The 16192-nt window shown below is 39.1% G+C and overlaps 1 protein-coding gene across 2 annotated transcripts in view; it reads left to right on the plus strand.

Annotated features, from left to right (window-relative positions):
* LOC101161224 (ankyrin repeat domain-containing protein SOWAHA) overlaps positions 1-16192 on the plus strand; it is a 51584-nt gene that overhangs the window by 5927 nt on the left and 29465 nt on the right. For both annotated transcript variants that reach the window (XR_002289689.2, XM_020701589.2), the window contains exons 2-4: positions 3627-3688; positions 5447-5617; positions 11581-11670. Coding sequence is in view for 1 of the 2 variants with exons in the window: in XM_020701589.2 (XP_020557248.1) it covers positions 3627-3688; positions 5447-5617; positions 11581-11670 (323 nt within the window). In the remaining variant the exon portion in view is untranslated. The remainder of the gene's footprint in view (positions 1-3626; positions 3689-5446; positions 5618-11580; positions 11671-16192) is intronic.

Below are 16192 nucleotides of genomic sequence, written 5' to 3' on the forward strand. Positions count from 1 at the left end.
GATCTGGCCGCTTCTCTCTACAACCCTCCATGGGCTTGGACAACCCCAAATCAAAAACACATGTACCGGTCAGCCTCCGGTATGGATGCATGTGACTGTACTTTAACCATAGAAACTGTAAGTATCTGACCTAAGTAATGCAGATTAATACTTCCTCTTAAACGAGAGTTGTCCAAACCCAGGTCTTGATGGCCGGCCTTCTGCCGGTTTTCCAAAAGTCATGCCCTATCTGCTGCTGATTACCTGGATCAGGTGTGTTTAGCCAAGAAGGCACTTCAATGGCAGGTTGGTTGGACTGGCCCTCAAGACCTGAAATTGGACACCTCTGTATTCAACACTGTTCCTCTTGAGAACTGCAATCTCCATGCACAAAACTTAAGACCTTTTGTGATTTGTGGCCCCTACATTAGTGGAATAAGTAATAAAATTAACCTTTAACCTTCCGAGTCCACAGAAAATGTTTTTCTAAAATGTGTGCAGGAAATTTCCCCACTTGCACCTTGACTTTTACGTGTAGATACCATTTACCTCTAAACCTGCATTTATCTAAGCAAAATACTGACATTAGGGTTTATTGGCTCCAAAACTAGCCAAAGGAATTGCTTAGGTGGAGCGCCCGTGTGTTCAGCAGACACTTGGACTCTTGGTTTTGACTGAATGCAAACACACTCCTCCAGTGATTATTCAAAGTGACCTTGTGGAGCAGCATGTAGGGTCCAGATGCCGTGTCAGCAGTGCAGTTGTTGACAGAGGTTTAAAGCGCTGCCATCTGACACGGCCGTCCAATTAGAAAAGTGCTTCCCACACATTTGAAGTCTGTCCGAACACGTGTTTGTGGCTTTTCACATCATAATTGTGATGATAGCGCTTTAGCCATAATTAAGTCCACATGCATGACTGCATGTAAGATCTCTAATGGGTGCGGCGGGGGGTTGGGTGTGTGTGTGTGTGTGTGGGGGGTATTTCATCTGCTTAAAAAAGTGGGGCATGTTTGGGACTCATTTAAGGCAGAGGGGGGCTGTTGCATGAACATGTGTACCTTTGGCTAATAAATAACCAGAAAACTGTGCTGCCTACTGTGCAAAGCAAAGAATTTTTTTGTTGAGATAAATGTAAGCAGCTGCTTCCTTTGGACTTCCTGTTGTCGTGCAACTGTCTCACTACACTAAAGCTTTTTTTGTTTTGTTTTCTCCATGCCCATCAGGAAAAGGAAATGCTCCATTTGTCCGGAAATGGACCAGCATATGTGGAATACCTGAGCCTGGAAAAAAGCTGTGGCACTTCTAAAAAAAGGCCACATCAGTCATTCAGATTGATCTGCTCAAAACTAATATTTTTAGCAGTTCTGTCAGCTTATGAGAGTGTAGGGTACTCCCTTCCATTGTTGTCTTTTTTGTCAAATTGATAGTTTATTTTGTAAACGAATTGAGAAAGACATTTACATCTACTCTAAAGGAGATGCACGATGGTGTAGTGGTTAGCGCTCTTGCCTCATAGCAGCAATGCCCTGATTTAAATTCCAGCTGGGTCCTTTCCGTATGGAGTTCTCCTCATGTATGTGCGAATTTTCTCCAATCGCTCCGGTTTCCTTTCACTGTCTAAAAACATGCTTCGTGGGTTGACTGGTGTCTCTAAAGTTATAGGTGTGCACATGAGTGTGTGTGGTTGTGTGTCTGTCTCTGTGTGGCTCTCTGTTGCCAGGGTGTACCGCAAAGTAAACCCAAAAGTTGCTAGGATAGGCTCCAGCAACTCTGTGCACATACCAGGTGTAGCAATGGATGGATGGAAACATGGATGTTTGTAAAGGGTTACTCCCGATGTGGTGAATTTTTTAATTTTTTTGCGTGAATTTGGTTATAAGTTGTTAAAAATATTTGGTCAGTTGAGAATTACGCAGTTTTATGCGCATTTTACGTAGCTCTTATTACACAAATCTTACACAATTGTGGCTGATTCTTCCAAGATGCATACACAGATTCGTGGCTTTCCACGACCGTTCCACATATGTTTAACTGACTTTTCACGCATGTACCACCGATGTATAACTTTTTTATCGCGTAGACGGCACACATAGGTGTTGTAATTACTTAATTGACACACAAATCGACAGTCTTACAGCCTCTCTGCATCCTGGGCAAGGATGTGGAAGTGGTGGAGGAGTACAAATACCTGGGTGTGACTATCGACAGCAGACTGAGCCTGAGGAGCCACAGTACTGCTGTGTACAAGAAGACTCTACTTCCTAAGGACGCTGAGGTCTTTCAATGTGTGCAGCAAGATGCTGGGGATCTTCTACCAGTCTGTGGTAGCCAGCACCTTGTTCTCCTCCGTGGTCTGCTGGGGAAGCAGCATAGCAGTCAGTGACACCAACAGACTGAAGAAGCTGATCAGGAAGGCGGGTTCTGTCATTGGCTGCAAACAGGACACATTTGAAGCAGTGATGGAAAGGAGGTCACTGAACAGACTCCTTTCAATCATGGACAACCCAGAGCATCCTCTCCACCCGGTTCTGGACAAACAGCAGAGCTCCTTCTCTAGGAGGCTCAGGCAGCTCCGCTCCAAAACTGCCCGGTACCAGAAATCCTTCATACCCAATACAATAACCCTGTACAACAACACACAATGCAACAGATAACCTTTGCACATTTTTATTATCCATTTTTTTTTTTCTATTTTGCACATTTCTTTTGCACATCTTTTTACCTGCACTGTTTTGTAAATAGCTTTTTAAATTATATTACCTTGTTGTTTGCATTTATGCTACATATTCTTTATTCTTGTTTTTTTTATTTATTATTCTTAGTCTTTTTTTCCCCTCTGCTGTCAGTTGCTATGGTGACAAACAAATTATTTCTAATTCTGAAATCACAAATGAATTTCATATAAACAACGCGATAATCACGCACGGTTCATGTTCTACGTTAATTTATGTAGAACGTCTTCCGTGGTTTAATCGTCGTTCATTCGTGATACATCTGTGAAAATTTCACGTGACGACCTCGACTTTTCTCACTTTTGCCACGGATGACCAATTTTCATCGGTGCAATATGCACAAAATGTAAGTACTGGCTGTGTAATACGGCCTTTTAGGTCAGTGAGTCCTATCAATCAAACTGATTCAAAAGCAACTACAATATAAAAAAAGCGAATTGTTAAAATAAATCGTTACTCCCCTAATCTTATGGGTCACACCAGAGACCCATAAAACCCCAAAATTCAATTAGTTATCACAAATCTTATAGAAATTTCAGAGTATCTATCCAACTGGGAAATTGGCAGAACATCCTTTTTTTCCCCCCCGAATGATTACCTTCCTCTGAAAGTGTTGAATTATCGGTGTCTTATGATTTTAAATGTGGAAGGTAAATATTAAAGCATGATGGTTAAAGATATCTGGTTAAATGTGTTTTTTCCCCTACAAATAAATGACTAAACCTCTTAGGACCTGTGTGAATATCACATTTTGGGTTAGAGTTAGGGCTGGAATGCTTTTCAAAACCTTGAATATTTGAAAGCCTGGAATGTCAGTATATGTCCCATATCATCAAAAAGCCTCCTCTTCCTCAATAAATTTAGACTCTATATTTAGTTTCCACCCTCTCACCTCACATATTTTCCCTTGCAGCTAAATACAGAGAGGAATTCAAGCTCATCATCGACCGAATCGCTGTGGTGAAGTCAGAGAATGTAAGTGAACTCCTCCGATTTATTTTTGATTTTTTTACCTTTTGTGGTAAAAGCTTTGCTCCCATGGAGTTATATGTCACATGTCTACACCAAACGGTCAGTGAAACCGAGCACAGAGGACGTTGTTTTTGTTCTAGAATTTGGGTTTCACAGTCTCTTTTGGAGCCTTGAATTTTTTTCCCACTAACCGTTGATATAAAACAACAGTTGAAACTCACTGATGACGTAACCAGGTTGTCTGCTGTTGTAGAACGTGACTCATGACATTCTTGTTGAAAATGTTGCACTTTTAATGACCAAAAACACTGTTCTAAAATAGTTTGATACAAGCCTATTTTTAGTTTTAAAATCCAAAGGAGAGCCAAGTTATGGGACAGTCCTAAATGGTGGACAAGGACAAGAGAAGAGGAGGAACACTTGGTACGACCCAGGAGAGTCTTAGAAAAGTACTACGGGTTTTTAAAACCAGCAAATAACTTTGAATTAAGTATAAAGATGAGTAAATACTGTTTCAAATTTAACAATTCATTTCTAATTAAAATGCAACACAAATTATTTCCATGTTGAACCATATTTTTGTGACTACAAGACACTAAAAATGAACAAAATAGTCAAGACTGTATCCGTCAAGTGATGCGGCTTTGTATTTGCTAGTCGTACTTAAACATTTTGACGGGTTTTTGAGCGCCGTCTACCACAGAAAATCTGTTTAAACGGCTTATATCATGCAAAATCTTTTTAGTTGTTGTTGCGCTTTTTAATGTGTATCATTATGTTCATTCCTTGAGAAAAAAAGCCCCAAAGGGGCATTTCTGAGTATTCCTTTAAAAACCTGCTCTCTAAACACCGTCTCCTCCAAATCCATGGAAACGACTGGGTTACATTGTGACATAACAAATGGAGGAACCGCCCCTTCCAGGAAGAGTCTGTGCTACCCCAGGCTAACACACACAAACACTTTCTCCGAGAAGCTAGCGGTGATCGGCTAAACGCTTACCTTTTATATGCACCATATGTACATCCATCTTTGCAAAAGTTTGGATGTTGTTTGTTTTCGTGGGTGAAACGCAGACACGCTTTAGGTTGGTGTCATGAAATGGGCGGCACCCACACAGAGCGAAAGGCGGGGCCTCAGATATCAAGTCGTCTTACTTTACAGGACCTCTTCCGTCTACAGTACATTGATTGAACTTTGAAACTGTACGCCCGTTTGATGTGAACGCAGCATGAGACGCTTCAGGAGGAATATTGGCAACTTTACTGTAATTATAATCCTTGGAGAAAAGCCTTTCAAGCAGAGTTGAAGCAACTTTACCTGTAAAGGGTGGACCAATGACAAATGTCACTTTGTTTATATGGATGCAAAGGCAGATGAGGGGGAAACTTTTGGAGACATCGTTTTTCTGGAATATAAGTACAAAAAGAAAAAGAAAAAATACCTCACATCATTTTAACCCTTGTGCTATCTTAGCTGACCCCACCCTCACATTGACGTGTTCTCCCTACCATGACAAAGGTGGATAAAGGTGGAAAGATTTCATGTAATCCATGGAAACCAGTGAGGTTCACAAATCATTGAAGAAAAAAGCTTCAGCGCACTGTCTAGTGGGTCTAGATGACCCAACTCCCAATGGTAAAGTGCCTAGGATAGCACAAGGGTTACGGATGACATTTCACCTAAAACCATCATCAAAACTCCAAGACATTGTCTACACTCTAATAACTGTTTCTGTTCTGTTGGTTTACTGCCTCTCACAGGGGGAGAAGTACCTCATCCTCAAGAAAAAGTACAGGCACTTGCTGCAAGAGCGAGATGCCAAACGGCACGGATCAGACGCTGATCAACCGCGACACGCCAGCCCAACCAGAACCACCGCTACCGCGGAGTGGGAGACGACGGACGGCCTGACACACCTTACACACCAACAGGTACAGTGGACTGATGATGCCAGGAATTTAAGCTCAACCTGCTCCTCTGTTCTCAGTCCTGACAAGTTGTTGAGATTGCGTCGTTGCCTCAGCTCGCCGCGTCTCCCCTCAACGGACTCTGGCGTTTGTCTCTAAACAGAACCCTCTTTGTGGTGGCGCTGTGTCGTTCCTCTCTCCTGCATGTCAGCATTCCATGAATGGCTGTTTATTCAGGGAGAGAGCTTCATTCAGAGGAAGATATTCCTTTCCTGTACCATGGTGAATCCAAGATACTGTTTATCTGAAGAAGCACAAGGGCTTGGCTCAGCACGGGGTGGGCAAACTTTTCGACTCGTCGGCCACGAAGGGTTCTAAAATTCGATTGAAGGACCGAACCACGAGAAGATGCATGGAGTGTTTTGGCAATCCACCTCATAAGAGAGAGAAATAACGTGGAATGTAAATATGTATTTTAAACGTGAATATATATTTTGAAACAGAACATCTTTGAGTTTTTATTTCAAATTGTGGCTTTTGTTCTCATTTTCATGCAAGTTGCACCAATGACTTGTGTTAAATGCAGACTTAGAAAAATGCTGCGTTCATGTGATGTTTGAATGATCGGAAGAATCATGGATGCACGATAACCTTCTGCACCTAAGCAATGGTCAATTGATTTGTAGTGCGCCATCTTTGGGGAGAAACCAGAATTACAGGGAAAATAGAACATGAACGAGAATTATTAATGCAAATTATTCCCGTTTGACTGGCCAGATACAGTAGTGTAACATAAGTAGTTTTTCATATGGCCCCCATGCCCCAAACTTTTTCTTGTGAGGGCCACATAACATTTTTCTTTTCTCATGTGTCTAATTTTCAACTGTTTTGTCTTTATTTTATTGTGTTCTTTGGTACCCTGAAGGAGATGGAAAGCGCTTTAAGTTTCATTTATTTATTCATTATTTTTATTAAAATAAACATAGCTATTTATGAAATAAAAATAAAAATTGTGATAAAAAAAAGTCAGGAAAACTAATTTATTAATAACACTAACACATTTCAAAAATATAACCAAACCTATGGCGTTTCATGGCTGCCATTAATTAAATGAGGGCAAAGATAACTGAGCGAGGGCATTCGGGAACTGAGTGAGCGAACCTTGCAACTGTGATCAAAAGACACCCTCTGAACAATGCTCGCAAACTCAGCGAGTGTGCAGGAGCGCTGCTCAGTTAGGATTGCAGGCGTGCAGTTGTAAAATGCGGGGTGGCTCGGTTGGCATTGCGCTTGTTCAGTTGTAAGGCTCCCTCACTCAGTTATCGTTGAGCTTGTTCAATTAATGGCAGCCATACAAACCAATAAATAGTCGATCCTCTCCCGTCAAAGTCCCTTTGAGACGTTGGAGGGCTGCAGCTCCTCACACATCTCACAATTTGCACTAAGCTTCACAAATAAAACTGAGCAGTTTTATTTACGTCTGTTTCTCATCCAGTGAGAAAGAAAAAAAAGTCAATTTTTTTGTCTTCTGCTGCAGCTGGACTGCATTACCTCTTCACCAGTACAGTGTTACCTTCTTTACCTTCTAAAAATAACCTGTGATTGATGAAATCCGCAGAGAAGGATTACAGATGTTTATGGCAGGAAAACTCCTCGCTACGCACTTTGAACACTTTTCTCAGACAGACATGAACATTTTTACACTTTTCTATCTTCTTTAAACTCTCAAAGTTCAAACCTTTATCCCTTGTGCTATCCTAGCCATGAAGGGCGGAGCTTCAGCTCTGCTGTTGACAGTCTTTCCACTACCGTAACTCTTTGACTTTTCAATTCTCCTTGGATTCTGAAGCGGACAAAAGCATTTTTGTGTTGATATGCAACACTAATGAAGTTCTTAACATAAATCATCGACTTTTTAATTGATCAACATCAGTCAACTGATTCCTTTTGATCGCATAAAGGTTTGATTCTTTAAGAGTGTGTGTTATTAAGATGTCGCCAGTGACAGCTCTTCTGTTAACCTTTTTGCTATCCTAGGCACTTTAACATTGGGAGTTGGGTCATCTAGACCCACTAGACCAGGGGTCACCAACCCTGTGCCCGCGGGCGCCAGTGCGCCCGCGAGCACCCCTTGTGGCGCCCGCAGGGAATGCACCCCAATTGTTTTTTTTTTTTTTAATTGAAGCAAATATTCAACAAACAACCACGGCATGTCTATCCAGTGGCGGTTTTTGATATGGGCGATGTGGGCGGTCGCCCAGGGCGGCACTTCATAGGGGGCGGCATTTGCCGTGCCTGAGGCGTTACACGTAATGTGCTACATACTATAGTCAAAGAGGAAGTTTGGAGCTTTTAATTTGAAATTGCTTCAGCAGCCGACACTTGATGCTTTAAGTTTGACACATCAGACTCTTAAGAATGTCTTCCTCCTAATTGCTCTTCACACTTATGGTGCAAAAAAAAAAAAAAAAAAAAAAAGAATACCTCAGAGTGAAACAACGTAAAACAGGCACATGAAAAGGAAATAGGCAGAACAAACACCCGTGCTCAACCCAATTTCGAAAAAAGCAGGCAATGGAGATTATTTCCCACAATTCTTTGCTCCGACACAGCAGACCCGATGCGCACGTGACCACCGCCCTCTGCTGCAAGACGCTTGCGGCCACACCTCTTTGCGGTAGTCTTTGGAACATAAGTCAAAAAACTCGAGAGGGGAGCGCAGCTCGCCGGTGGCTGGGTGAATCACACTAACAGGTGATTGGGAGTCATTTTCTATCTGACAATCAACTCTGAGCCGCAGCTGCGCCTCCCGTCATAGAGACGGAGCCGCGTGTGTCAGAGGGAAGGGGAGGGGGAGGGGGGATGAGATCAGACCATTTTTTATGGATTGAGGTTTTTTGGAGGATTTCTGCTGTTGGTGTTGCACAAATTTAGGGAAATGCCAAATATTTTTGGAGATAACTCCCACTGATGAGTTCTAAGATTTAGTCTTTAATGTTTTATAAGACCTAAACATATTAATCACAATAAGTTTTATTTTTTAGATCTAATCCCTCTGATATGCTTCACAAAGACACACACAGGACGTCACACATTAAGAAATTATAGCGAAAAATGAAGCAGGAGTCCAGCTCTAAAAAAATTTCTCTAAAAAATGATGAAAGAGCAAAAAAAATGGAATTATTTGATATAATTTTTTATTAATATTTCCAGGCTTTCTTTGCTTTTTGTCCTGCAGCATGTTCATATTTGTATAATTTTGACAGAATATATTTATATGGAGAACAAAATATTACAACTTATTTAAGGTTTAACTTGTGTTCCTGTTTTTATTCATATTTATGTTCAAAAAGTTCAGTTTAAAAGGTTTAAAAGTTTAGCTTTAGTGTGTTCAGTAAACATTTATCTTCTTCGGCCCAAAACCTTAAGCGTGTTTTTAACTTAGGCCCCTGTGTGACTGAGTTTGACCCCCCTGTAATACGAGTCTAGAAAATTCATGCATTTTTTGTGTAAAATGGCTAAATAGAAGATAGGGAACACAGCAGGATGTTGTCAAATTTTGTATGTGTGTGTGTGTGTGGGGGGGGGGGGGGGCGCTGGTGGGGTTACTCGCCCAGGGAGTAAGTTAGTGTAGAACCGCCACTGTGTCTATCAATGACAACAATATCAATTCTGAGATAAAGGTAGACAAAAAAACAAACAAATATAACTTAAAAAATAATAAAGTAAGGGTCTATTACAAAAGTTTAAATAGATCAAATAAATTACACAATATCTGGGCGTTCTTGTGATTCATGTAATGTAAAGATTTAGAGATTAGGTTGAGACATCCATTAATGTGAGGTTTTACTTTTAAGAATTTACAAGTATGAATAAAATGCTTTGAAATTACAATCAGTACATTAATCAGAAAGTCCAGATTTTTGTCAATTAATTGTAATCAAATTTTAATTATATTCCAATTTAAAGGGTTAATGATGATATCTTTGGCTTTAAGCCAATTATGAAAAGAAGACCAAAACTTTTTTTACATGCAAACATTCGAAGAAAAGACAACCATTTCACCGTTTCTAGATCATTTCCACAAAAGACACAAAGATCACTGTCCCAGTTAAAGCGAGAATGTAAAAAAATGATTGGAAGGCTAAATATAATTTAACGGGAATGCTCCAAAAATAGCACTGCTCATATAGCAAATCAATATATTGTGGTGATCTGGGGGTTAGCCCCGCCTTCAGCTTGACTCATGGGAAGTGGGGAATCTTGGTGTGTTAAATTGCTCACCATAAGTGAGGGAGCTGTGAGCAGAATTGAGGTTAATGCTGTTTGGCTGGCAGTGGGGGTGTTCAAAATAAACAGACAGATATGATTGTCCGCTAACTTATGTGAGTGTCATTTTTGACAAACGGGGGTTGTGCTTTGCATGAGGCACAGGTAGCTGATTCAGACATGTCCAGTGGAGCTGCTTCTAAGTAAGAAGATAGTGAATCAAGACTTGAGCGCAACGGTACCGGCCTGGATATTAGAGGGTAGTGATTCAGTGCTTGCTATTGGTAATTGATGCACTTTAGTTCTGCTATTGTGAAATATATGGCAGAGTATGGAACGGCCTGAAACTTACGAATCGGCGTTCCCGCCTTTGAGAAAAAGGCGCGTGTGTGTGTGTGAGGAGGAGAAGGGGAGGGGTAGTGGGCGCAGCTTGCGAGGTGAAACGTCGCATGGAGACCATTGCGCTACACCTGGATCATGGGGTAGCTTAAATGACTCAGCTCATTCTAATAATGTCATTCTTTACTAATTATTGCGGACATTTTCAATACTTGTCTGTATTTTCCATATAAATTTATTTTTGCGGTTGTTTAGTTGGTGATAGTTACTTATAAATAAAGACAGCAGGTAATGCAGGCTGGAAAACAGCTGCATTTTTTTCAGACCATGAATAAACAATAAATAATTTGTTTATGAAAGTATTGAGGATTTTGGAGGATTTTTAATGTTGGTGTTGCACAAAATTATAAAAATGCCAAATATTTTTGGAGTAATCCCAGTGATGAGCTCTATGATTTAGTTTTTAATGTTTTATGAGACCTAAACATGATTTTCACAATAACAGGTTTTTAAATAATCAAATCCCTCTGATACATTTCACAAAGACACACACAGGACCAAAAACACACACACAGGACCAGAGGCACACACAGATCATCACACACCAAGCAGAAATGAACTTATTGCTAAAAAATGATGTCAGGAGTTGAGCTCTAAGAAAATGACAAAAGAGCAAAGAAAACGGAATAATTTGATTTATTATTTCTAATTATTATTATATCCTGGCTTTGTTTGTTCATATTTGCATAATTTGACAGAATATATTTATTATTCTGGATTAATATTCCTGTCTGTTTTTATTCACATTTATGTTTAAAAAGTTAAAATTAAGTTAAAGTTTTTAAAGGTTTAAAAGTTTAGCTTTTAAAGGAAGTCCTCAAATTGTGTTTTGTTTTTGTTTTTTGTTTTTTTTTTGGGGGGGGGGTAGGAGGTTTTTAGTGGCGCCCTTCATACCACTTACTGCCCATGAAATAGCCCTCGGTCTCAAAAAGGTTGGTGACCCCTGCACTAGACAGTGCTCTGAACCTTTTTTCTTCAATGATTTGTGATCTTCACTGGTGTCCATGGATTACATGAAATCTTTCCACCTTTATCCACCTTTGTCATGGTAGGGAGAACACGTCAATGTAAGGGTGGGGTCATCCAAGATAGCACAAGGGTTAAAGGATTACGGTGATATAATACAACACGTGTTAGAAACTGTTTCATATTTAATAAATCATCTATAGTCATGGCTCAAACCAGCTTTAAAGCAGATATGGACTCTTCCCAACCAGATGGTGTAGGATAGAAAGATACAAGTCAAACATGTGGAGTTAGCTCTGGGATCACGCCCCACAGAAGGCGACTTAACAGCTTGTTTTTGTGCGTTTGCGTAGGACGAGCGGCGGGCATCCGTGCAGCACCCTCAACAGGGAGGAGACCAACACAACGGGGAGGATGAGCTCGGCTCCGATTCTGGATCAAAGGTGCAGGTTTGGCTGATTCTCGAGCCATGTTTGCGCTAGCGCCGCCTGGCACAACGTTTACACAATGAGCAACGGTCTTCCACAAATATTTATCTGAATCAATCATAAAAGCATCAATACATCAACTCTTTCCTGTCTTGGCTGCTTACTGTGTCCTAGCAGAACAAAGTTGCACCACTTATAATACCCTTGCTCCAAATACAAAGGATGCACCTTTGTTACAAATCCACCAGGACACGCCTTGCTGGTGAAAAAAAAAAAAACATCCAGCAAGGCTGTGGGACAGGATCCTGAGTGAGACTAGGGACAGGCATTTGCTTTCAAACGGCTTTTTACTCTTTAGTTTAGTGTTTTTTCTAAAGAAGCTTTGAAGAACTGCCAAACTTCCAAATTAATTTGATTTTTTTAGATCCTAAATTGGTAAAAGAGGCTTTAAATTTGTTAAAAAATTACCCTCAAAATGAGCCATATTCTAACAACTGCTAGCTGCTAGCTAAAGACCTGAAAAGCATGCAAAGCTGTTAAATGGTCATTTTTTGTAATTATAACCTAAATTAGTAAAAGAAAGTTCAAAAGTTGAAAAAAATAAAAATAAAATAATAATACTTCTAAAAAAAAGAGACAAAGACACATAAACTGCTAATTGTTAGCTAAATAAATAAATTACCTGGAAAATATGCATTACTGTTAAATGATAATTTTGTGCATTTATGTGCTGGACTAGTAAAAGAAAGTACAAATGTTAAAAAAGAAACAAAAAAGATAATAACTAAACAATGCCTCCAAAAAATGCCATCGACTGCTAGCAGCTAGCTAAAAATGTACCTACAACAATGTGCATGAATGCTAACGGGAATTTTCTTGCAAGTAGTTCCTAAATTGGTCAAAACAACCCCCCAAAAAAACCCTGAATATTAACGCTTCTTTAATATGAAAACTGGGTAATGACACAACTGTTTGTTCAGGGTGGGCAAACTTTTTACCCCGGGACAAAAAAAGGAATAAAAAGTTTCACCACAGGGAAAAACACAAACTTAGACAAATGCTGCGTTCATGTGATGTTGGAGTCATCGGAGAAATGACTGTCCAACTCGGAAAACACATGAATATCAGAAAAACAACCGCTTTCTCAGCGTTTAACCGTCACCATCTATGGGGAGACACCAGAACTACCGGAATTAAAACCCAATAATAATAGTTCATTTCAGTTTGGCCGGACAAATTAAATAGTTTGATGGGCCGCATTTGGCTAAAGGCCTGAAAATGAAATTGTTTAAATGAGCCGATTAGTACTTACCAGTGCCAATTGCATGCTTTAAATCTAAAAGTCCCAAATCCAGAATAAATTGATTTATTTTTTATAGACCTGGTGTTCAAGGTCAAGGCACTTATGATAGTTACAGAGCTGCTTTTTGTGCTCTTTTGCTTGGTTAGTTAGTGTTTTATTGCTCTCAAAAAGCAGCTGCTGTTATGCCAGAACAGCTCAAGGTAGTTTGGTCTGCTGTGGAGGAACGGTCTTAAGGCCAATTCCAACCCAAGCAAAGAAAACCTGAAAATTTCAAGTCTTTTTCTAAATGAAACAGAGTAACCCACTGTTAATGTGTTCATATGTGACAGATTTAACAGAAATGAAATCAAATTTTCTATAAATTTTAAGGCGAATCTTGAACAGTAATTGTTTTTGTTTTTTTTGTAAAGTGATCTCTAATGTCCCTAATTCTAAAGGTAGTATCTAGGTGTATTAAAACAAATAAATAGAACAGTTAGAAACTATCGAAAATGAACCGATTATTTTTGCATTCTCAAATATAAATTGCTGACTTTTTCCGTATTTTTTTGTTGGCTGATATATTCAGACAGTTAGAGTGATGCCTACAGAAAAGCTTACAACTGTCTGACGGTAGAACTTTTGATAGTTCTCTGTTTTGTCATTCAAGTTGTAAAAAAGAAATTCTCTATTTCTGTTTTAACTGTAAAGTAGACGCTAACAAAAGTTTGCTACATGGTACACTTATTTGAAAAAAAAAAAAAGAAATCATAAGGAAAATGGTGACCTCTTGTTGGTATGGAGCTTTTTCCTTCTCTTACCCACAAGGGGGCGCCAAGTAAATTACCTGTATTTGCGAGCTGCAGGCATGTTAATTCAGTAGGAGGACTAACTGGTGGAGTTACTGCATTGAAATTAAGCTTACTGTTGTTATGCTAAGCAGAAACATGGTTGACCTCATTATAAAGATAATGACCATTTGTTCCCATTGAAGAGGTGGAGATTCCCCCCCAGGAAAGGAGGTGGAGATCCTCTCTGTGGCCCCTGGACAGATGAAATATGCTAAAGTCTGTCATTAGAACACTCAGGTCAGATTTAGTTTGCTTCTCTTTGGTATTAGTCACAATACAACACGGATAGGTTTTTGAAAAGCACACACTAGGAGACTGTTTACTTTGCTGATAAACTGTGTCTTCTGAGACGTCATCATGATGTGCCGAAATCATTTTTTAGAAAAAATTGCAGTTTTTGTCACACGCTATACAAAACGCAGATTTAGAGTCAACTATTTGGATTTGGTTGTATGAAAATGACTCATGTTTATCAAGCTTTATTTGGCATTTTATAAAGAAAAGGTAACAGAAAAAGGAATTAATTTAGTGTCGTTGCAACACAACACAGGAAAGTGCTGGATTTGAAATGATTCCAAATCAATTATTCATTTTTTGGCTTCATTAATACACCATACAGATTGCATGACTGCAAAAATATGACTCGCATTTATTGCTACAAAAAGATTTTAAAGCTGCACTTCAGTGAAAATCAAGTTTTCTCGTATTTTTCTCTCGATGGAGGATTTTTATAAAGAAAATTAATAATAAAACTGCATTTCTGGGAATTTCTTTATTCAAAATCATTGTGAATCCGGAGCCGATGAAAAAAAAAAAGATTTTTAAAAAAAGGAACACATTCATGACATAGGAAATATGCTTGTTTAGTAAAAAACTGATGGTTTTTAGCTTTAGCTAAAAAAATTTAGCTTCTGCTTCATCATCTGGAAAAAAACAGGCAGTGAGAGGTGAACTTTCCCTCTGAATAGGCTTGATTTAACCCATCGTGACGATCAGCAGAAATATAACTTTCCTTTGCCTCTACAGATGAGGTCGGTCCCAGTAAAAACTAAGCGGCGCGTTGCCACGGCACCATTTAACAAATAGTCTGCTTTTTGTGAAAAAAGCGATTCAAACCAAAATAAGAACATAAATTATGTACTAAAAACTGGTTGAAGGGACCATGGTATAAGCAGGATAATGGCCTTCGAGGGTGTGAGCCAATGGAGTTGCAGAGCAGCAGTAGTAGTTTAGTAGAATATTTTTTATGCCACAAATGCGATCTTTTTCATACTGCATTTTTCTTTCTGCTCCTGATTTAAAATGATAATAAAGAAATAATCAGAAGTGCAGTTTGAGTTTAGTTTTCTTCATATATGTCCTCCATCATAAAAAAAAAAAGCCACATGAACATGTTAAAAACACCAAAAACAAAATTTTCTCCAAAGTGGATCTTCAAAGTCGCCATCTTAAAGAAGAAAGGACAATTATTGAACAAATTAGGTTGTTTCAGAGCTAACGATTCGGGAATCATAAATCAATCAAGATGTCAGAGCCTTGTTGGATCCAATTTCTAAGTCAAATAAAACGAACAAACAATGAGGTGTAAACATTTTTCAAACTTGATAGTGAGAATAACTATTTCGGTTACATTTTAACATTTTACAATGGGGTTAATTGGTTGTGTAAAAAACAAACAAAAAAAACACCTGCAGATGACCTGGCTCCAGTTATTTAAGTCATAAAACATCCAAAAAATGAAAGAAATTAAGAAAAAAGCCAAGAATAACAATAATAATTTTCTTAAAGACCCACTCTAATGAAAATTGTGTTTTTGGTGTTTTTAACACGTTCTTGTAGCATTTATTCATAACGGAGGACATGGATAAAATTTTTAGATTAAAGCTGCCTTCCTGGGTATTTCTTTATTCAAAATGATTTGGATCAGGAACAGACGAAAGTCGGATGTTTGGAAACACAGCTCCCAAGTGTGGCTTTTCCGCTCCAATTCTAAATCCTCCACCAGCAGACAAATAGATCCACATATGTTTTCATTTTCATCCTCGGAGCTGTCGTCTGGCTCTGTACGGCTACTTACCGCTGTTTTTTTGCTACGCTAACGTTAGCTTGGGCTTGTCAGCTGCTGGTATCTAGCGGGAGAGAGTTTCAACGAAGGCATGCTGGGAAATTAGCTTGGCTAACTTCTGCACCAACAGTCCAAAAGCGAATTTTCTAATGAGCCCTGGCTGTTCTACTGAAGGTAGGTACAGATAAGTTTCATATATAGCCACAAGGTGCTTTGCAGGTTAAAAAACATAAAAGAGAAAAACATGTAAAACATGGTAGCCTTGTATAGTAAACAGCCCAAACAAAACCAGTTTCTGTTCAAATATGTCTTAAAAAATAACACAGGCTTTTTGTATCT

The sequence above is a fragment of the Oryzias latipes genome, chromosome 7 (genome assembly GCF_002234675.1).
Source record: "Oryzias latipes chromosome 7, ASM223467v1".
NCBI classification, from domain to species: Eukaryota; Metazoa; Chordata; class Actinopteri; order Beloniformes; family Adrianichthyidae; genus Oryzias; species Oryzias latipes.